This window comes from Triticum aestivum, chromosome 3A (genome assembly GCF_018294505.1).
Source record: "Triticum aestivum cultivar Chinese Spring chromosome 3A, IWGSC CS RefSeq v2.1, whole genome shotgun sequence".
NCBI classification, from domain to species: domain Eukaryota; kingdom Viridiplantae; phylum Streptophyta; class Magnoliopsida; order Poales; family Poaceae; genus Triticum; species Triticum aestivum.
In genome coordinates this window covers 236,194,987-236,218,630 of record NC_057800.1, presented here as the reverse complement: position 1 = coordinate 236,218,630, position 23,644 = coordinate 236,194,987, and the positions used below count along the sequence as shown (strand labels likewise).

The window sequence follows — 23,644 nt, the reverse complement described above, 5'->3', positions numbered from 1 at the left end:
GAAGTGCCTAACAGTCGGGACCCACCTGATCAAAGTGCATGTAGCATTGTCATTCTGGTCGCGAACGTGTACGTACATACTGGTCGATGTAGAGGCGCGCACGTGTCGTAGTAGAGGCGCAGACATAGCATGTACACGTACGTACAGCGGCCAGTGTGCAAGAAAGAAAATACGGCCACGTACATACATACGGGTAGGGTCTCGAACGCCTACTCGCGCGTACGTACGGCCAGGGCTCGTGTACATGGCTGGGTCGGAACAGAGAAACTGCATCGTCGTCATGTTCATGGGGAGCCAACAGGCTGGGTCAGAACAGAATGCGTCGTCATGTTCATCGGGAGGGTTTAGATGGAACAGCCAATGGAAACGAGGCATGGCGTACCGCAGAACGAAGGAAACGGCCTTGTGTTCGACCAGCCACGGTCAAAACGGGATCCTGTTCATTGGGAGGGGTCTGGCGTACCGCAAAACGGAGGAAACGGACCTCCTACGGTCGAAACGGGGGTCCTGTTGATCGGGAGGGGTGTGGCATACCGCAAAACAGAGGAAACGGACTTGTGTTGGAGCGCTACGGTCGAAATGGGGGTCCTGTTCATCGGGAGGGGTGTGGCGTACCGCAAAACGGGACTCCACGAGATACTGTTCATCTCCACCGTCGACCCCCTCCAGCCTCCACGGGCTACTGTTCATCCACCGTCGACCTCCTCCAGCCTCCACCTGTGACTGTTCATCCACGGGCTCCTGTTCATCCAGCCTCCACCGCGCGCTACTCCACCGGTTACTGTTCAACCAGCCCTCTCCACGGGCTCCTGTTCAACCACCCCTCCGCGGGCTACTGTACATCTAGCCCTCCACCATCTATTGTTCATCCTGCCCTCCACGGGGTGGTCCTGTTCATCCAGCCCTCCACGGGGTCCTGTTCATCCAGCCCCAACTGGCTCGATCGATCGGGGTCCTGTTCATCCAGACGAAACACCATGGGGTCCTGTTCATCCACCCCCATCGGGAACTGTTCATCCAAACCCCCCAGCAACGCTTACTGTTCATCCAGAGGCAACACCATGGGGTTCTGTTCATCCACCCCCACCGAAAACTCTTCATCCAACCCCCCCCCCCCCAGCAACGCTCACTGTTCATCCAGAGGCAGCATCGATCGACATCAGTTAGCAGCAGTAGCCATCGATCGATCGGTCGGGTTCAGCTAACAGCCATCAATCGATCGCTCGGGTTCAGTAACGCGTAGCCTGCAGTGCAATCGCTCGGGTTCAGTTAGAGCCCAATGCCTCGCTCGGGTTCAGTTAGAGCGCAACGCCTCACACCCACGCGCGTGCGTGTACGAGAGAAACGCGCATCGCTCGGACCCGACCACCCACCGTAACCGGGAACACCCTGATATTTTCCTCGCCCTCGCTTCTACCATGGTTTTTTCCGTCATGGACGGCCCAAAGAATGTCATGCAGCTGCGTCTCCGGCCCGCCCAGGACGAAAAGCCCATTTTCTGTCATGATTTTTTGTCATAGAAGTAGGACCCCACCACATCTATGATGATACCGTGTTTTGTCACAATTATCGTCATAGAAGTGTCATAAGTATGACAAAAAAATTTGTTCGGCCCAAAATGTCACGGATGTGTCTTTTTTTTGTAGTGAGGGTCCGCACGCTTAACGTTCGATGACGATTTAGTATTATATGTGTTATGTGATTTGGTGACCAGATGTTGTTCAGAGTCCTGGATGAGATCATGTACATGACGAGGAGTCTTGAAATGGTCGAGAGGTAAAGATTGATATATAGGATGATGGTATTCGGACACCGAAAGTGTTCCGGAGAGTACCGGGTACTTATCGGGTCACCGGAAAGGAATTTCAGGCAACACCGGCAAAGATATGGGCCTTATGGGCCAAGTGAGGGAACACACCAGCCCTGGTGCACCCCTACAGAGGCCGGCCCTATGAGGAGGAGAAGGAAAGAGGGGAGGGCAAGGAAAGTGTGGATTAGCTACTTCCTTCCCTCCCTCCCCCCCTCTTTCCTTCCCCCCTTGGTTATATATGGCAGGGGGCGCGCGCGGCTTGGGAGGGACTTCAAGTAGGATTCCTCCTACTTGGGTGCCCCATGGCTGCTCCCCTCCCCCTCCCACCTATATATACGTGGGGAGGGGGCGCCTAGAACACACACTAACAATTGTTAGCCGTGTGTGGCGCCCCCTCCATAGTTTACGCCTCCGATCATATCTTCGTAGTGCTTAGGCAAAGCCCTGCGCGGATCACTTCACCATCACCGTCACCATGCCGTCATGTTGACGGAACTCATATTCTTCATCGACACCTTTGCTGGATCAAGAGGACGACTGATGTCATCGAGCTGAACGTGTGTAGAACTCGGAGGTGTCGTACGTTCGGTGCTTGATCGGTCGGATCTAGAAGACGTTCGACTACATCAACCGCATCGTCAAATGCTTCCGCTTTCGGTATCTGGGGGTACGTGGACACACTCTCCCCCTCTTGTTGCTATGAATCTCCTAGATAGATCTTGCGTGAGCGTAGGAAATTTTTTGAAATTGCATGCTATGTTTCCCAACACGAGGGATGCCATCGAGCTGAACGTGTGCAGAACTCAGAGGTGTCATACGTTCGGTGCTTGATCAATCAGAACGAGAAGAAGTTCGACTACATCAACCGTGTTGTCAAACGCTTCCGCTTTCATTCTATGAGGGTACGTAGACACACTCTCCCCCTCTCGTTGATATGCATCTCCTAGATAGATCTTGCGTGAGCGTAGGAAATTTTTTGAAATTGCATGATATGTTCCCCAACAATGTGTGCGTCTTACTGTACTCTGTTCATGTAGAACAAGTATTTAAACCTGAAGAACAATTGTTCTCATTTAAGATTCCATTGCTATCGTGCATATTGCTTTGCTCTTGTATCACTTTATTTACTCATACAAAATTATTTTTAAATTAAAGAATCCAATCGAAACTCCAATGGCACAACAGGTATGTTTACGCATGTTTCTTTAACAGGTTTGCTCTTATAAATAGCTCTGTTGATTTCAATTTCAATTGTGTATACAGTTGGCTTCTCATATCATGCATATTACTAGCATCATAATAGAGCCACTAGTGTTGTTGTACATGTAGACATGTGGTACCCATCTGAAATCTTGTTGTGCCGTGTAGTTTCCCATGCTTTGTATTCTTTCAGTAATGCTTTGTCTTGAACTGATATGATTTGAACCGTGTCTCTATTTTGATTTGGCAAGACAATGCAGTGACCACAGGACATAGGTATATGTTTGTTTGATGCTTTTATTATGTACTACTTGGCAATAGAAGACTTGATAGTTTAATCCTGTCCACCTTACTAATGAACTAGTTCACCGAAATGAGTTTCATATACTAGTACATGCTAAACATGTTATGTGTCTGCTTGGTTCTTCTTTTAGAATGCTGACGGAATATTGGGGAAGAGTGCCTTATTAAGCAATGGTAAAGGAAGTAATGCATATAAGGTTCAGGATAGTGAGACACCCTTGTTGATCTCCAACAAAGCTGATAAAACAACTAAGGAAAACTATCTTGAAGACAGTGAGACAACCCCAAAGTCATGTCTTGGTTTAGTGTTCGAGTTACTGGCCACTACCGCTGGCACAAGCTATTCAAAATCATTGTCTGAATCAGTTTGGTTTCTTGAGTCTCAACTACATGCTGAAAAACATCGATCAGTTGTGCTGCGACAAGAAGCCAAAGGACTGCAGAAGTCCCTGGAGCATTCAGATGCATACTTTCTAGTGCAACAGCAAGCGTTGGAGGATTTTAGCGCCAAACAGGACAAAGCTAATAAGCTTGCTAAGCTTATTGCCAGCATGGTGGATACCCAGGATAATATTTCTTAAACTCTTCTGAAGTTGTTTCAGTAATGGACTTGTTTTGCTGCCGCGTTTATTTGCACTGGTGGCCAATTTAGACGGCTAGTGTATGTAATATGCTGCTTTGTTCCCTATATTTGCACTGGTGACGAACTTTGATGCCCGGTGGATGTAATATGTGTAATAGTCGTAATAGCCTAACGTTAGTTGCTTGCTTATTTATTTCCTTATTGTCATGTTTAGTTGTTTGTTTGTAGTCACTACAGTTCTTTTTCCGCATTTTTCTAGTGGCCACAATAACCTATTTTTATAACTAGGCCACAATAACCATGGCAATACACGGACTGTTGTAATCATGGTCCTGCTACCTGTTGTAGTGACCATGGGCCTCCTACGGGCCGTAGGATCCATGGGCCTTCTACGGGCCGTAGGATCAATGGGCCTTCTACGGGCCGTATAATCATTTTGCCAAACATGGGTCATACTATTCGTGAACTAATAACAGTCTGCAAAATGGGCCGTAAACGGGCTAGAGTGGAAAATGTCTGTTTATGGCTCGACCATAATGGGTCGTTAATAAGCCGTATTTGATGATGCTATGAAAACAGCCCAATGGGTTAACGGGGCGACTGTAACCACTGGTCGAATTTGGCCCACAAGCGGAACAGGCCGGTAATGGACCGTAACTAAACGAATTCTAGAAATGGGCCCAAGAATAAATGGGCCCTTAGAAGGCCGAAAGTTAACATGGGCTGGAAATAGCCGACAGAATAATGGATCGTTAATGGGTATAAAGCGATACACCATTCATTATGGGCCAGTTTCATCTCGGGCCTTTAATGGGCCCAAAGTTACAAAGGGCCTACTATGGGCCGAAAGACATCATGGGCCATACATGGGCCAGAAGTTACAACGGGATGGAATCATATTGGATGGCCCATATGACGCTACTGGGCCAAATTCCGGTAGGCCATAATAGGTCGTGAGTTAGCGGGCTGTAAATGGGCTATATGCGAACAGGCCATTAACAGGCTTTATGTGGGCCGGCCCGCTACCTTTCCACGTGTCGACGTATCATAGGCGCCTTCAGTCCAATGAGTGGATGACATCTGTCCCAATGGTGAGCCGACACATGGTCCCTCTAGCCATTGAGAATTTTACACGTGGAAAATCGCCATTGGTCCGGGCTGTTAACGGGTGATCGGATCAAAACCGGAACCCGATAGCTTAACGGCGACCCGTTACGGTGGATGCCATGTGTCGATCACCCTTGACGAAAGCACTTCTATGACGCGTGATTTATCGTCATGGAAGTGGACACTTCCGTTATGATAATTTTGGTAATGTCATGGAACACTTCTACGACAGCACAGGTATAACTATCTTGATTTTGTCATAAAATCGTCATGATGTATATGCATGATAGAAAATGTGACCTACTGTGACAAACACGTATCATCACGGAAGTGTATGTTTTTATAGTGTATCCTTGGGCCTACTCCTTGGGTATAACCTCATCACTGTTACTTTTTCTTTTTTTCTTTTCTTTTCTTTTCTTTTTCTCAATTACAAAAAATAGAGAATAAGAAAAGGAAAGAAAAGAAAAACCTAGTGGGCTTGGGAAAATGTGAAACTTTCTCTATGGGGTCTTTCATTTACACCTAGCCACATAGAAGAGGTTTCACCAAGTTTTGAAGAGTTTGAATTCAAAGTTATTTTAATTTAATTCAAATTGGTTGTACTAGAAGTATTGATAGGAATGTCCAAAATTTGTGAATTTTTGGAGCTTTGAAAAGTGAATATAAAATTATGGGCAAAGTTTGGAAGCATAAATATGAGTTGAAATTGAATAGGATTTATGGAAAGGTTTGCATTGAATTTGGAAAGGGCAATTAAAAGAATAGCAAGAAGGCTCAAATTTTTGATTCTTTGGAAATATACATATTAATTATCTGAGGTCAAATATTTAATGGCATGATGGCACGGAAATATATTAATTATTTGAGGTGCAATATTTAATGGCAGGATGACATGGAAATGCAAAATAAAATTATTACAAACTCATTATGCCAAAATATGTGGTTTAAGACTCTAGGTTGTTACACAAGCCAATCGCTAAGAAGCTTCTCGAATGAATCTTTCTATTTTCCAGTCTTTTCTTTACCAATCTTTTAAAGTGAATGCAAATGCTAAGATATTTTGAATGGAAATGAGCCCATGCCACAACAAAAAAAGTTGTATATGCCTATCATTCATTCACCTTCTCAAAGAATTAAACTTTAGTTTGTTTTATGAAAGTTGGTTTTGGTGGTTAAAGGTTACAATTACTGGAGCGAGCCGAAGGCACGCCGCCGTCATTGCCTCTCCCTTAACAGAGCCGGGCAAATCTTACTAGACAGTCGAGAAGTCTTGTGGTAAGGCCGCATAGGACCAGCTCACCAGAACAGCAACCGTCGTCGATGAAGAGAATCGTAGATTGGAAGGATTGCAGACAAACACACGGACGCATACGAACGACGACTGGATCCGACCGAATCCCACGAGATGCGATGAAGACATACCTCCACACGTCATCCTACGAGGTTAGACGCGCCGTTGGGACGGAGGCTAGGCGGGGAGAACATTATTCCATCTTCTACGGGGTCGCTTGTGTTAGCTGAATGACATTTGAAGGCATCAAAGTGAAGCCATTCGTTCCTACTCTGGCAAAAAAATTGAAGCTTGACATGACAAATGAAAGAATTGGCCAAGCAAAGGTAGAACAATCCTTTCAAGCTCTCAAAACACATTCCATTAGTTTTATAGCATGCAAAGATACATAAACCGTTGGTTTGATCCCATGGGCGGGTGACCAGCCATTATGCTCGTCACCACAGCCAGCCATTGCTTTAATCTTCTGAGCTCAAACCTAAGGATCTCCGCATAATACGCCTACTTAAGGTAAAACCGCCCAACCGGCTAATGTGAGCACGCCTTGAGGGGAGCAAAAACGGTAACCCCAGAAGTGCGTAACCTCACCACGGCGACGCAGATTTTGTTACTCGGAGGAGACCGCTTCAAAACAGAGCCATCCTCCGCTGACACTCTACACGAAGATAGTAGTAAAAGTAAAGAGACTTCTGCAGTGGTCGCCGGCTGGCTAGAACTGGCTACCGGCGAAGGTCTGGCCGAAGCTCCAACCGGAGGGCGCCACGTTGTTGGACGTGATGGTACGGCCGTCGCTGGTGGTGACCCGGAAGGACAGCGGCTGGCCGTTGAGCATGGCGCCGTTCTGCCAGTTGGCGCCCCAGTTGTGGCTCATGGTCAGCCATCCTGTGCTAGGAGATTTCACGTACACCGCCGTCAGGTCGCCGGCGCCGGCAACGTTGGTGATGAGCACCAGGTTGAAGTAGGAGTGGCCGGTGATGGTGAACCGGATGCCACCCGTCTTGACACACACCACCCTACAAAGTGCAAACAAATACTACATGTTAGCTCGAGACGCACTGACGGGCAGACGCGTTAGAGCTTAAGTCACCGATGCGAATGCGATGGGTACCTTCTGTACTGGACGGGCACGACGCCGGCACGGGCCTGGGCGATCTTAGTGAACATAGGCTCAGCGAGGTCGAAATGCGACTGCGGCGGGTTGCACCACCCGCCCTCGTTGTTGGGGAGTGCGTAGTTGGCGGGGCAGAGGTTGGTGGCCGTCACGACGGCGGAGCCCGGCAGGCAGCTCCCGCTGCCGGCGCACCGGATCTCAAAGCACGCGCCGCAGCTCTGCCCGTTGTTGAACAGCGCGGTGCTCAGCGCCGCCGTGTTGGTCCCGTACCCCGCGCTGAACATGTTGCCGTACCCACACGCTCCTCCTGCACACACCACGCACATATCACAAAGATTAGTTAGCAAGCATGCACCGGCGATGAACAGCTCAAACGGCTGGCCTAACTAGACCTCATTTCTGTGCGCTTACCCATTGTCCCTGACGCGTCGTTGCCGCCATAGAACGTGGCGCGGCCATTGCTCCAGGTTGAGTCCTCGCCGGCGACAACTCCGACCACCGCGGCGATGGCAAGAGCTAGCAAGCCTAGAAACTCCATGTGTATATGGAATCCTTCTGAAAATCAGCAACGAGTGAGCTAGTTAATCGATACAGCCAAAAATCGCAGGAGAGAACAAAGTAGTACAAGGCTTGATAGCTCTAGCTAGGGACTTTTCATCTCATCTACTGCTTACCGTGTTAAGCAACTAGGCTTTGCTAGCTCAACACTTGAATTTGCAAGTGCGGAGATGTTGGGAGGAGTGCGAGGATCCTAACAGGAAGATGGTGCCTATATATAGGCATAGGTCGGGATGCTCTGCATCTGAGATTGTGAGAAGTAAAGTCCACGTTTGCCACTGCGAACCGATCTTGAAATATTTTTTGTTCGGGATTTATAAGTAAATATTATAATAGTGCATGTTGGTTACTGTAATTTCCAATGGTTAGTCCCACCTGTCGGTGATACACCGGAACATTTCAGAGAAGATACGTTTGTGTGTGTGTGTGTGTGTGTGTGTGTGTGTGTGTGTGTGTGTGTGTGTATAGTGAATAATATTTTGGCAGGAGAAAATTGGAAGTAATTAAGTTCTATAGAACATGGGCAAATGGGCACATATACTGTTAGCTCGAATAACAAACTGAGAGAAGACATTGACTTCTCATCTATCAAGGAGTTGAGATACTGGGATACATAGTTAATGGCCAATCCACTGCAGAAATTAAAAGAGTTGATACGATTTAGTTTTGTGCACGAGTTCAAATTCCAAGATCACTTTGACTTCCAACTCGCTTCAAGTGCAAGGTAGTGTCCCATGTGGTAGTTTTGCTTATCACGAGATCATTACCCATTTTATTAGTGGATGGTTATGTCGGCTGCCATTAAAATGGTATGTCTGCAGGCTAAACAGATGATAGATTCAGAATGAACACTGGAAAACTGGGAAAGGTAAAAGGTTAAATATGTCTAGTTTTCGTTCATCGTCTATAATTTGGAATATACCAGAGACTCCAAGAATTAGTCATGCAACTATGACACAAGGCACACACTCGATGTCAATGAGCTAAGAATTAAGATGGCATAAGTAGCTGAAAGATGCTGAGCTTTGAATTTGGAGTAGGTGATGACCTTTTAAAGCACACTCGATGTAAATGAGCTAAGAATTAAGATGTCTATGAGTACGTAATTCACAGTAAACACATGTTGAATATATTCTCTTACTACAAAAGAAAGCTGGCTGCTTTCTTGCAGTATACCAAGGAATAGTTGAAAGCAGTCAGTCAGTACTACTAGTACCTTAGTGATAAACTGATAGTTGGAAATTTTCTGTCTAGTATTTCTGTCACGCAGAAATTTCTCCACATCTTCAAAAGGGCAAAACCAATTAAACAACCAGTATCAGTGCAAATTAAAAACCAGTATCAGTCCAAGGAAATCAAGCAAGCAACTTGTTGAGATTGAAGGGCTGCAAAACCTCGTTGGCTGGAGCTGGGCGACCTTACGATCATGTGGTGGCGTTTTGGTTCTTTTGTGGATGTCTCATGTCTCTGTCTGTAGTTAAAACTTATGGGTGTTTGCTGTGGATATTCAGTGCCGGCTAGGTTTTCGCCCCATGACATTCGTTTCGATGGCGGGCGAATGTAGTGGGTTTCCTGGCAGTGCCCGGACTCGCTTTACCTCTTTCCCTCCTCCTGACATGTTTCTGAACTCTGTATTTCCGTTCATTTGCAATGGAAAGGGGTATAGCCCGGTTCGGAAAAAAAAAAGCAAGCAACTTGTTATTGTAAGGTGCCGAATCAGAGCTCAAGAATCAAGAATGTACTTGTTTAGTGCTTTCAAAATGGAACACTTGTTTAGCTCTACCAGCACGGCCAGCAAGATGCGGATCAGATGCTAGGGCACATGGCCACAGGGTCCTCCTAATTTGACTCTACATAGATTTAACTAAGCCCTCGATTTTGGAAAACAAGTGCTTCATAAAAGTTTGTCAAGTAAACTCTCAACAGCCGATCACATGTTGCCACTCTGCAGACTTCTAGAACCACATGGGATCGCGTAAATTTTTTAAGAAAATGGTTTCTTTTTTCACTTTCTCTTACCACTGCATATTCAAAGGTTTTGCCAAATACGGAAAATAATGACTAAACTCTTTACATGAGTAGAGGTTTTGACACCAAGGACAAGCGAGGTCATTATATGGCTGATATTTTACTGGAACTGAAAACCATCCATTGATCATGCAATAATACAACTAGGTACTCCTCTTTGAACTAAAACTACGACAAAAATTATGGAACGGAGGGAGTAGATATGGTAAGAAAACAGTGGTTTACATGGCATACTAATACTAGCTACACTATAGAACACTTCCAGATATGGCTCTTCTCCTGCTATAATGATCGCTATGCCGAGATCGCATGCCCAGCAAGCCCCTTGCAAGTGCAGGACACGAAAGTACAGAAACCACTGGCTAATTATGTTTAACTAGTCAGGAGTCAGGAACATGGACCATCTCTTTCAACAAGGTCCTCTGTCAGACAGATATGGTTGTATTGTACCTTCAACATGGCCTTCGTATTTTAATTTATTTTGTATTTCGGATTCCTTTAGGTTGGCCTAGAGCCCTGGGATAAATCAAGTTGCTCTCATGAACTTGTCAAAATATATGGGGTTTGAGAAGCTACTCAATATCACCTGAAGATCTTTATTTCTGTTGTCTAAAGGACAGTAAACATTTAACCATGAACACATGACAAACCTTATCCCAAATATCAGGCTTGTACATATTTATATCAGCTGGACAAGATAAAACATACTCCAGTGAACCTTGAAAATACCACCCACTTTGCTAAGCCGCAGGGTGTGAAGTAACTAATTCACCAAAACGGGCTCGCTGTAATTTTCAATCACTCCAGCCAAGTAAACAGTTTCATATTCAAATCTATTCAATGTTAAGACTTGCGAGAAAATAAAAATGAGAAAAAACATCACACACTTGTCTCAGTAAGCGATAATGTCGTCTGGTGAGGCTAACTGAGTGCAATCTACTGCTAAGAAAATTACAAGTTTTCCTTTTTGTGGGAAAGAAAATTATATAAGTATTACTCTCATTTTGCATATTTAGATAGTCTTGCAAAATATTAAAAAAAAGATGGTCTTGCTCACTTTCTTTCAGCAATACTCACGTGCTTCTGGAAGCTTCATGCCCATTTTTTCCACACCAAAATACATTCGTGAATGAAGGGAATGTCGTACAGGCTATAATACCATTCTTCAAAATACAACTTGGAACTTCCAAAAGCACAACAGGCCAATAGTTGTAGATCAAAATATTCATCCATGCCAACTTATTTGTTTGTTTCAACAAAAGAATCACTCGTTTGGTCCAGTTTTACATACAAACGTAAACCTCAAGGGGAAAAACTCTCTGCCCTCTTCCTCTTGCAAAATCATTCTAAGTATACAATCAACAAATCAAACAAATCATGTGCTCCTGCCACACCTCGTGTATTTACAGTGTTCCTCTGTTGCTGATTTCATTTCCAGCTGCTTCAACAAACTATGCACAACATCAGATACATATGCACATCTTCTTTACATGAAAAGGTAAGTTGGTAGCGGTAATCCAATATAGTATACACCCTGCACACCAAAATGGAAACTTGGCAGGCAGAAAAACTTTCACAGCGGTGATTCACCCATGAAGACCCAGATCTGCAACTTCCTGGGTTCATAGTACTCATGCAGTCTAAACCTCGCAATGGGAGCACCGGACATGCCAAAACTCACGTTAGTCAATCATTCAGCATGAATAAGGTCACCAGCATTCTTGTAGATACTCCCCATTATACTTCTTTACTGTACCACTTCATAATTATCACAAAATCCTATCACCACTTCTGTTTTGTACAAACAAACACTATACATCACTTTGATTGCTCCGAGGGCAGCCCTCATGTTCATGTGCACTGCTTGTACCATTAATCCACGTGCCCGGTTCCATCATTTGCTCTTCTGTACGATATATATCAGGCACCACAATTAGAAAACAACAGGTATGATTGCTGCTTTGAAATCAAACAAACAGAAACTAGCCTTGATGGATGAAGAATTAAAGCTATCCAACTAATTTCCATTAAGAAAATACTGGAAATAAAATAAAACTCTAGCCAAACCATTGTAGATCATCATGATAAACTAAAAGTTGAATATGTTAATGCCACTAAGAACTACAATGTTGATTTCCATACTAACATCTGTGCAGACTTTTGCAGATGGAAATATCTGAATGGTTCTTCGACTTCGTGCCAGCCTCAACTCTACTTTTCCTTTTCTCTAAAAAACTTTACCCCATAAACTTGATTCCACTTTCAAGTTCAGATTCCCACCCAGGCAAACCATACAGACTCCTTTGAGTCCACGGCTCCACACAGAATTCTAAGAACTTACCTTGGAGGTTCGAGTTTCTTAAGTTAATTGATTGATACTTCAGTATTAATTTTGCTGAAACTGCCGTAAACAGCGGTCTCTTGAAATTATCAACAGAAGCGACACAAAACATTAGCACTGCAAAGGTGGGCACTTAACATGGTTCCAACTTGAAGTCCTACTGTTACTAGCTAGTAGCATGTGCTTGTGCCAGATGTTCATGCTGACTGTTATTAACTTGCCTTATAGCTTCAAATTCTCAAATACCTATGGCATGCATAACACTGAATAGTTCCACATTCAGATCTTCAAAAAAGAGAATCTCAGATTACACTTGATTATTAACAAAACACAGTTTAAGTTCATTCAGAAATATCAAAGAAAATGCAAGCCTTTATCATAACAAGATAAACTAAAATAGAAAACTGCTCTAATCTGACATGTCACTCAATCTAAACCAACATAGAACATTATTAAAAGAAAACATCAGCCAATATAAGAACCTATATTCAGTTTTCAATAGATAAAACTTACAAAACACTAACAAGAGCAAAAACACCCAGAATATGACAAGAAACCTACCATGGTAGGGTCCGAAAGTATAGCATATGCTTTCCCAATTATTTTGAACAAATAATCAGCATCTCTGCGGATCGCATTCACAATTTCGCTCCATACTGTATCATCGATATTTTCACTTCTCACGAGAAAATTACCTGCCTGTGCCATAATTAATGTTAGTGAACAGAAGAAATCAAGAAAGATGACATACTTGTCTACATGAAGATCGAATATAGTACTTTGTCTGGATGATGCCTTAATGCTGCTTTGCGGTATGCTCTTTTTATATCCACAGCAGAGCAGGATGGCTCAATTCCTCTGCATGGAAAAGCAGATCTCAGTCAGACATTCCAGGTGTGTTTCCAGGAAGAGACATTCAGTAACTAAGTTCTTCCCACTTTCGCAGAACAAAACTTTGGAACTATGTTCCAACATGCCCTATCCACATTGCTTTCCAACGGAAGTTCCTTTCCATAGGGAGCAAATGCATGTAATGTAATTCTAAATGCCCAACTCCCCACTTTTTGCAGTAATATGGAAAATAAACTGTGACTACTCACCACTATCAGAAATGATTTTCATAACTACACACATGAAAGAAAGACACATTCATTGCACAAGGTGATGTCATGAATGACATGATAATAGTGTAGCATTTTCATCTAACTGCTGCAGAGCTTATAGGTAAAATGATAATTTCACTTTAGGAATAAGTTGTAAGTCAGAGCGCCCTTCTATCAACTTAATCAATACTACCTCTCTTTCTAAATATAAGACATGTTGGCAGTATAAAGTAAACTGCCAAAATGTCTTACATTAGTGAACAGAGGGTGTATTAATTTACAGCATTGTAATTAATGGAGGTTTAGAAGGACAAATTGTACATGTCGAAGGATGCAGCAGCAACAAAATTAGACACAAAGATGCACGGATAGATATTGCATAAGTATAGGTCATTGTAGAAAACATGATTGTGTATGTTCTACTTCAAACGAAATTAGAATAAGGACAGAGGCTTACAATATCAGATACATATTCAGTGATGTCCTTTTTCTGGCATCACGCTCCAAAGCAGAAAGCCTAAGATTGGCTCGGTGTAGATTGTTACGAACATTATCTAATTTTTCTGATGGCATGGACATATTTTCTTGTAGTTGTTCCTCAAGAAGAGAAATTAGTCTTCGAAGATCATTTTCTGCCTGATCGTAGTCCCTTATAAGTTCATACAAACTAGCCCTTCTAGAAATAACCTACAAAACACAATACATTAGGAGTGTTTTTCTTGGTTCTTTCTTATTTCATACTCTTGTCCCCCATTTTGTGTGCAAAGAAGGCTTTGGGATAACATCTTCTCACAGGTCTACAATTTATCTAAAAGTTACTTGACAACATAATTAGTCAACCAGCTCTATTCAAGACTTATCCAGTCAAACTTCCAACATCATAAAAACAGTATGTACAGTGGATATAGAAAATATAACTCAATGTGAAAGGTTCAGCCAAAAGAATCCAGTAATAACTCAAGCAACCACATAGATTTTTAACTTAGTTGCTCACACCATTCATATGAAGAAATTTTCCCTACTACAATGGTGATGTCAACTTCATCTGATCGAAAGGATGGAGAAAGCAGTAACTTTGCATAAAACATACAAGGTTATAACTGGTAAATGGTAATCCAGAAAGATCTCCAAGCTTCGGGTTTCACTGAATGCAACCCAAGAATACGCATGTCATGCATAGGAAAATGAAGAGCAGGACATTACATATTGGAGCATTCCTATGCCCATGTGGTAGTAAGCCAAATCCAAAATCAAAGTATTATTATCTACCTATTTTTGGGCAACTTAGACAAAAAAGTACCAAATCAATACATCGCACATCAGAACGTTTAAGGTGGAGGGAGATGTTCACCAGATGGGTTAGCAAGAATAAATGCATGCCCTGCCAAAATACTTCATGAAATAAACAAGGACATTTATAGCACACCATATCATACAGACACTTTTGGCCAGAATCTAAACAAAAATAGAGAGCATGGTTAAATTTTAGTTTGATAGAAGATGAGGATCTTTCACCAACCTTACAATAGCTAGTGTCAAGGGCTATAGCTAGCGAACAATCTGCTATGGCATCTAAAATTTGGCCCATTGTTTGGTATGCAGCCGCACGGTTGCCAAAACAGATTGCTGAAAAATGTAATGACTCCGCGTTGCTCAACAAAGCAGCAGTATAATGTTCCACAGCCTCTGAATATTTACCAGCTTGAAAAGCTTCATTCCCAGCAACCTAAAATGAAGAAAATAAGAATTTCATGCCTCTAGTGCAAAATCCTTGCAATACTTGTGGAATCAGGGATATTATGTATGTACATGACCGAAAGACAATGCATGGTAGATAGAATTTGGATATAGTGGGACATCATATGATTAGACCAACACAGCATAGACAACCCGTAAACAAAATGCTGGATAGTTTTTTTTTTCTAGAACAAAAATGTTGGATAGTTGGAGTATTGGACATCATATCTTAGATAGTGAGGCTGCGATGATGCAATTGATAGCCTGTGACGTGTCATCAACTAAATCATCCATGGAAGTGAAATAATAGAGGCAGAATGGACATACTTTAAGACGCAGTAGTTCAGAGATTGTCTTCGAAAGTAATGAAACTGATTGTTGAGACTGCTTCCCGCACCTAGTCAATATTTTCACAAATTTAGCAAACCATATGAGTAGTAGTGACATACAGAACATAAAACCATACAACACTGACATAGAAATCTTCACAAAATATTACTTGTATTCTGCAGGTGTTGTTTGCTCGTACTTTTTCAAGAACTGATGAGCCTCTTCAAGTTTTCCTATGAAGAAATATGACTTGGCGATAAGATAATAGCGCCAAGATTTCACAGAAAACCCGTAGCTGTCCAAGTTAATGTTTTCTAGATGCTCATCAAGACACAGAGGCACACTATTTCTTTCTGCCAGTTGCAGAGTTTCTTCACAAAACTGAATTAATTCTTCATATCGCCGCAACTGCCAAGCCCCATTAAAGTAACAGTTAAGTAATACACTTACTAGCTACAGTAGCAGTCAAAACTTGGCAATATGGTATGTAGGAAAAACAAGTTTACCGTAAATACAGACCAGTAACAGGGCTTCTGCTTTCATTTTCATCAAGTTATCTGAATGAATGCTTATGGACAAAGCATCTGTGATCATTTGTAAGGCACTTGGTATCTTGTCAAATTCCTTTTTAACAAGATATTCCTTGGATTGAAGCATGAAAGTGGATACTTTCTGTCCGCAAATGACAACAACATACTGATTAGATAATCAAGTTCCATTGCAAAAGTAAATTGGTTCGGGTGGCTTTTGACCCATCATAGTTCACATCAATAATCAAGTTCCATGTAACAAAAAAAATTGATCAAATATTTCCTGGAAAAAATGCTATATATGGTTGCAGAATCATATAAACTTTATTATCTAAGATTCTATGATAAGGCATTCCACTATGAAAAGGACAACAGAAATGCAACAAAATACTTAATTGATTACTGAAAGGAAATAAGAAAACATATAATCAACCATCACACAAAAACAAATTTAATGTAAGGAAAGTAGTTTAGCAAGAAAATAGGTAGGCTATTGTAAGTGCATCTAGTGCCCCCTTTGTGGGTTTTGGATGATTAATGACAAAACAGTTAAGAAACTAATGTGTTTGTGAATATATAGAGGTGAAAGTCCCTGAGGATTAGGTTTAACCGTGGAATATGACTCCTAAAAATGTTGTAAGAACATTGAAGCCTTCAGAATGCCTATTGAAGGATTGAAAGTTATTGTGAAGACTTTTGTTTACTAATTTATTTTTCTTCATTTGAGCCGTAGGGCAACGTACTATTAGCAGTGGTCTAAGTGAAAGTAAGATTCAAGTCTTCGTGTGTGTGCACAATCGAACCGAGTTCTTCAGAGAGTGAATACTTAGAAATCTCTTTCAAAGTGAGTCATTTAGCCTTGGTGCCGAAGTTAAGTCTTTGGGACACTTGGGTTAAATTCATCACTGAGTTAGATGACTTGTTCCACAAGTCGGTCCATGCGCGCTTGTGTTTGAAATTCATATCGTTAGCCACGTGCCACGTGCACGTTGGGAGTGTCTCAAACGGTCATTTCAGCCCCCTTGGGTTGCTCGCCAGCTATAAATAGCCACCCTACCCCAACCATTTGTTGTTGGCTGCTCCAAGTGAATTTGGGACAAGTATTGCAACCCTTCGTCCCAAATATTTGAGAGAAATTCTAAGTGAGGAAAAAACACACAGAGCCTAAAAGTATCAAGTGATTAAGCATCACCGAAGAACTTGATCAAACCTAACTTTGACTTGTTACTCTTAAGGACTGTGCATCCTCTAGATGGTTAGAAATCGTTCAAGCGCGTCCAAAGTGTGGAATTGCCGAACAACAAGCTTTTACCGGTCCGGAGATCACCGCAAGATACCCCAAGTAATTGGGTGGGTTCCGAGGGCTTAGCTCAAGGAGAACAAGGCGAAGACTTGTGTGTCTTCAGAGTTGTGGCTCAGCCTCTCCAACCCAGGCGTAGAACTGTGCCAGCAGTTTGAACTGGGGTAAACACATCATTGTGTCTTTGTCGAGCAACGGGTTCTAATTCCTCGCTCCTATTTACTTTCCGTAATCTGCCGATTTTTGAAGAATTTCCTCTTCCTTCTTTCTTTGTGATTATTGCAAAGTTATCTAAGTACTTTCATACCTTTCCGCTGCTTAAGTTTTCGTTGAAGTGGTGTACTTTGTTTTCTCAATGAAGACTTTGTCCGTACTTAGGCTGTTAGATTTACTCGCATCTATAGCTCGTTTGTCTTCTGCTCCTGTGATAGCAGGTTTACTTTAGTCATGGTTACCTAGTAGGTTTGCCGCTTGCCTCGTGATTTATCTAGTTCTTCTACTAGATTTCCTCTGAACTGTGGTATTGTTGTCCTGTTATTCTTCTATTTAGCGAAGTATTTTGTATTTCAGAAGAATTTGCTAAAATCTACCATTCACCACCCTCTGGTTGATACATTTGATCCTACAGCGAGGCATTAGAGAGAGTAAGTCATAATCAAAGGGAGGTGTGTTTAAACGGTATTTTCTGCTCATAGTCATCTACTAAACATATTATGGCATCGTAGGGGCAGAAGACAGGTAAAAAAACACCAGGCATCTTTTTCATATTTATCATGTATGTAATGGGCTAAATGGAAATAGCTTCGTAAAATTTTATCAGAAACTATTGACGAATACATTTTTTACCAACGGATCTTCTAAATAGATTAAGCTATGTGATACATTCCAGTTTATCCGGTGTGTTCAGCAGAACTGCAACAAGTTGGGAGCTGTACGAGTGCTTCATTGTGATGGAGACTTAGAGGAGTTGTGGATGACACATGGAACAAATTGTGAAGCTCTAGGAGAAGCAGTACCATTTAACAGCTTACGGGTAGTTGAATGAAAAGTGGAAGCGGCTGATGTAACAGAGACCTCAAATTCTCAACACAAGATACTTTTGAGCTTAAATCCATCTATGCTTTGGAAATTTGTTAAAATTCTGCTGTGAATTTGTCTTAATTTCTTGTATATTTCCCCCAACAATATATACAGTTTTTAGTACTTTCCAGTTGAAGCCACCAGTCTACTAAACTATGGTAATCAACAATTGCACTTAACATAAGCATCCCAGGAGTAGTTATTTTGCAATACGGTTCCTCGATAGCTCGTAAAATCATATTCGAGAAAAAATAATCTCAAAATCATGTATGCTTCTGGTTTCGCAGTTCTCTACTCAAAAGTCAAAACTCACTCAAAGTAGCATAAAGGGATACAGACTAATTCTACAGATTCCACAGTTCCTCAAGTTATGATAACATGAACAACGACAGTATAGCACCAGAGACAAGCCTACCTGAGCTTTTTGTAGACCATCAGAAGCCTCTTCTATGACTTTACGATCCAAGCTTGCCGCATGATTAGACTTCAAACAGATTTCAAAACCCTTTTGTGCTTCGTCGACATCCCCCAGAGCAAGTAGACAACTATACACAATTAGCCGAGCATATTGACCAGATCATATATTCAGCAATATTATACAAGTTATATAACAAGGGCAAGACACTTATGACCAATTACATCCACTACTAACTCCTAACATCAAGTAACCACATTAAGTTATGGAGTTCGAATTAACAAGACTATTAACACTTTGCAAACCAATGTCAACTGAATGTACACAAACAACAAGGAGTAGAGTTAGGCATGTTCAGGCAGTACTCAGCCCTAGGTATCATTTAACTACAAAACATGAAATGTTTCTTTCCTCTGAGATCTGAAATTCCTAAGAAAAAAACAATTGAATTGGATATTTCCTTAAGAACAATATCTAGTTTTTTCTCCTTCACCAAATAAAGGGCAGCCCCAGTGCATGTAGCTCCCGCTTGCGCAGGGTCTGGGGAAGGGTCCGACCACTTTGGGTCTATTGTACGCAGCCTTTCCCTACATTTCTGCAAGAGGCTGTTTCCAGGACTTGAACCCGTGACCTCATGGTCACAAGGCAGCAGCTTTACCACTGCTCCAAGGCTCCCCTTCACCAAATAAAAAGTTTAAGAATTATGATGCAAATTCCAATTGTTTAAAGAAAAACTGTATATATGTGAAAGTTCACAAATCGGTGATTTGTCAATGTAACAGCCCTAGGTATTCATCTTACTTGGCAGCTCTGACTTGTGCCTTGAGAAAGCTGGAATCAATTTCAGTAGCTTTCTGACAATCAGAGAGGGCATCTCTCATCCTACCGAGAGATATCCGGGTAGCTGCACGATTGCTGTAGCACAGCATTAATGCTTTCTGAGAAGCTTGATTTTGAGAAACAGAATTAATCCCATGGGTATAGCATTCCTCCGCCTTAGCTAACTGTCCTGCAGCATAAGCTTGGTTCCCCCTGGTGCAGAATAAACAATTAAGCTTAAAATGCACCAAATATACAGTTAAAGCAACAAAAAAGAAACTCTAATCCCCTTATTCAAATCAAATCAAAGCTCAACATATTTCAGTTTTAACTGTTGATATTTCATAAACTACCACTCGTGGGAATTAATTCTAAGCCAGCAAACTCCAGAATTATCAAACACAGCACATGATCCATAAGCATAAACTTGATTACATAGCATGAGGAGCGGGTGTGAGAAAAAGGCAAAAGGCTAACAGAGGAACAAATAACTGAATTTTGATTGACTGAGATACATCACGTTGGTTCTTGGTTGGAGATAATTTTCTTTCTGTTAAGGAAGTTCTAATTTTCTTCTGTTATGGAAGTTCAAGCACAGTTGCAATCCTTTCAAAGTTTGCTTTCAGATTACTGCAGATATTAAACTGGTGTCCACTGTCCACAAAAAAATAATCATATTTTGTGCTATTTGCCTATTTCAGAAGATATAGTTGATATAACTGTGACATTTGCAACTGTGCAGGCACAAGTCATTAAACATAGTATGTAAGTTCATAAATACGCCTGTAACAAAATATGAAAGGTTGTGTAGACACCTTATACGCCAAGTTTCACAATCCTCCTGATATCTAAAGTTTCCTGTTTTTGGACATGTTACTACTGTAGATTCTGCTTTGCTGTATTCGGTCCATTGAGGCGCTAAAACTGTGTCTGGCTGGCTTGCTGAAACTTTTGTGTGTGCAAAACTAATGGCAGATGTAGGAAGGCTTTGAACAAAGTTAGTATGAGTCGTCATTCCTTCAGAACTTCTATTCTGTTGTCTTTGTGAGCCCAAATTACTTCGATCGAAAGTAGATGAAGCAAATATTAAGTCAGAGTTACCACAACTTTCCAAGTTTGCTGCAAAAGTAAGCCCAGTTCCATCATGGCTACTTTCTGCTGTTTGCGTAGCATCAGCTACCTCTGGGCCACTGTTAACAGAACCCTCTAACCTGAGGCCAACTTTTCCAGATTGTTCCATACTAAAGTTTGTTTCCGGAGTCACTTTTCCAGAAAAACTGTCAGCTGCAAGGACATTCCGCAATGAAGAAACCTGACGGGTTGAGGAAAACTTCTTTGGTTTAACTGCCCTTCTATTCATGCTCATAGCCTTAATCACTCCCTTGTCTCCAGATGCTGAATTGTGGTCCTGTAGAGTAAATGATCTCTCATCGAAAGATCGACATTCACCAAGTCCCGATGCTGCACCTACTTGTGTTTGCATACCATCAGGCAACTTTGTGAAAGAAGCCTTCACAATGTCATCTTGAGCTCCAATGCTAAAAGGTGCAGTTTTCGAGGCTTTTTCTGTTTCATGGACTTGACAAAGTCTGGAATGTTCTGAAAGACCAAGTTGTTCAGAACTGCATGTTACCTCCTCTTTATCAGATGAATCCAACTTCTTGAAATTACTTTGCTCTGTATTTGCAGCGAACAGACTATGTTGAGCACTAGCAGGTCCCCCGAAAACAAACAAATCATGTTTGACATTAACACCAGTTGCAGAAAGTTTGCTTCCATCCTTTGTGAAGTAAACTTTACCGACAGAATCTCCTACGGATGAGTTACCACAGTCCACGGGGACTTCCATGGAGTCATTCCTGTCAGTACATTTTGTTGCATTGACCACTTGACCAACTAATGATGAATTTATTTCCGTACTCTTGCACCCTACCGTCTGAGAGAGCATGCTACGCCCCTCATCGCGCTGCTTGGCAACACCATGAAGAATGCGCGGACGAAAAACCTCATGTGACTTCAAATTGCTTTCCGAGGCACCAAAAGTACCCCGAGAATTTATCTCCAGCACGGAATCATTTCCTCTAGAAACGTGAGCACGGTCATCTCTTTGCTTGCCGGAAGAATCATCTTGTACAAGCTCATCGGCTGCTGTAGAGAGGCTGCACAACGAGGCAGCACCGGATCTAACCGAGGAGCATCTCTTCATCTCCGATCTCGCCGAGACGCCACTCCCAAAAACAAAATTAGCGCCACGGGAAGAACCCCATGAGCCCGCCGACGCCGGATCCTCCGCGACGGCGCGGCTAGACGTTTCCGCGCCGAAGACGAAGGCCGAGGGGCGTGATCCGCCTGCGGTGCTCGGTCGCGAGCCAGCGCCCGCAGCGAAGCTCGAGAGATCGCCGCCGAGGCGCCGGCTGGGGGAGCAGGAGGCTCCGGGGTGGTCGGAACGAAAGGGGGCGGCCTGGCGCCGCGGGCGGGCGACCCGCGACCTGTGGGTGGCGGCGGGGATGGTGGGGAATGGGGCGGAGGCGGCGAGCGGATCGGGCGAGGGATCCATCGGGTGGGCGTCACGGAAGAGGAGAGCGTGTGCGGCGGAGGGCGGCTTTACGTCGGCGGCCGCGCGCGGGCGACGTGGATTTCGTTTTCCGGCGGGGCAGGGGTGTGGGCCATAGACAGATAGAGAGAGACGGGAAATGGATTGGATTGAATTGAACTGATCTGTACATACCCAGCTGCTGCATTAAAATAGGAAAAGAACAGAAAATGGTGAACGTGCCGACACGTGCATTACATGGTCAGCGGCTCGCCCTCCATGGCATGGTATCCCATCCCCATCGCAGCCATCAGGCCAACTCCACCGCGCGACTCCAAACGAACCTCCGGTTTGATCAGATTTTGTCTCTTTAAAACACCGATGGGTTCGCCTATGTCTACATTTGTCTGATGATGGGTTGTGGGTGCGCCCAACGCGCGGCCACATCTAAAAACCTGTCCGGGGTGGACGTGAATAAAAAAATTTAAAAACTTAAATGAAATGACTAAAAAAGTAAATAAACGCAGTTAAAAAAACATAAAACATATTTATAGAGATTACGGCCACAAAACGGCCCAGTTTATCAGTCCACTTAAACAGCCCAGTTCATAATTAACATAAAACCAAAAAAACGCCTCCCGCGCGCTCCTACCACGTCTGTCGATGTCGTGGCCGTGTTAAACTATGTATAGCTTCTGTACCTATGTACGTATATGGTACATATTGTAACACAACCATTATATATAATGAGATAAGCCACCCCTAGAGGGTTGTGCTGGTTCCCCAAAACTTATTGTCTTACATGGTATCACGCTAGGTTACGATCGCTTCCGCTTCTAAACCCTAATACCCGCACCGCCGCCGCAGCCGCCGCCGCCTTCACCGCCGCCGCCGCGCCACCGATCGCGCCGCCGCCATGTCGAGCGCCACCACCACCGGTTCCACTGCTGCGGGCTTCCTCCCGGCCTCTCTTGCGGCTCTGCTCAACCTCCCGCTCGATGCCGTCTCTGTTCCGCCTCCGATCGGGACAAGGAGCATCGGCTCCGTCTTCTCCACGCCGCCGGCGCCCTCGCTTGGGCGTGACCTCGTGGTCCACACCGCGGCGCCGCCGTCCGCTGCGGACTCCGCAGGCGTCGTTCCGCCGCTCCTGCCGCAAGCTGATCACACTGCCCCGCTGGCGGGGTTGGCGGCGTCCGCCCCGGCCGCGGGCCTTGCGGCGTCCGCACCGGCCGCGAGCTTTGCGGCGCCCGCCCTGGCTGCGGTCCCGCCTCCTCCCGCATCGGCTTCGGTGCCTCCGGCTGCCTCCATGGTGTTTACACCCCAGGCAGCCTCCTCGATGGGATTGTCTTCGCCGCCGCCGTTTCACTTCGGTCATCTCATCACCATCAAGCTCTCCGCCGACAACTACATCTTCTGGCGTGCGCAGGTTCTCCCGCTCTTGGGGAGTCACTACCTGCTAGGC

The 23,644-nt window shown here is 43.6% G+C and overlaps 2 protein-coding genes across 3 annotated transcripts; both read right to left on the bottom strand.

Moving 5' to 3' along the window:
• Positions 1–6,635: 6,635 nt before the first annotated feature.
• LOC123058278 (expansin-A11) lies at positions 6,636–8,149 on the bottom strand. The gene is made up of 4 exons (XM_044481055.1): positions 8,083–8,149; positions 7,820–7,963; positions 7,406–7,715; positions 6,636–7,310 (listed from the first exon to the last, which is right to left on the bottom strand). Exons 2-4 carry the CDS (start codon positions 7,944–7,946, stop codon positions 7,007–7,009), a joined length of 741 nt encoding a protein of 246 aa, XP_044336990.1. The 5' UTR covers positions 7,947–7,963; positions 8,083–8,149; the 3' UTR covers positions 6,636–7,006.
• Positions 8,150–11,206: 3,057 nt separating this feature from the next.
• LOC123061094 (uncharacterized) lies at positions 11,207–22,369 on the bottom strand. Of its 2 annotated transcripts, none has more exons than XM_044484018.1 (11): positions 20,465–22,369; positions 19,632–19,862; positions 18,831–18,960; positions 16,025–16,177; positions 15,705–15,913; positions 15,503–15,572; positions 14,958–15,164; positions 13,896–14,125; positions 13,115–13,193; positions 12,897–13,034; positions 11,207–11,900 (listed from the first exon to the last, which is right to left on the bottom strand). In XM_044484018.1, exons 1-11 carry the CDS (start codon positions 22,204–22,206, stop codon positions 11,889–11,891), a joined length of 3,201 nt encoding a protein of 1,066 aa, XP_044339953.1. In that variant the 5' UTR covers positions 22,207–22,369; the 3' UTR covers positions 11,207–11,888. The 2 variants fall into 2 exon arrangements, with proteins under 2 accessions (XP_044339953.1, XP_044339952.1); XM_044484017.1 differs by having other exon boundaries at positions 15,675–15,913; positions 20,465–22,367.
• Positions 22,370–23,644: the final 1,275 nt, after the last annotated feature.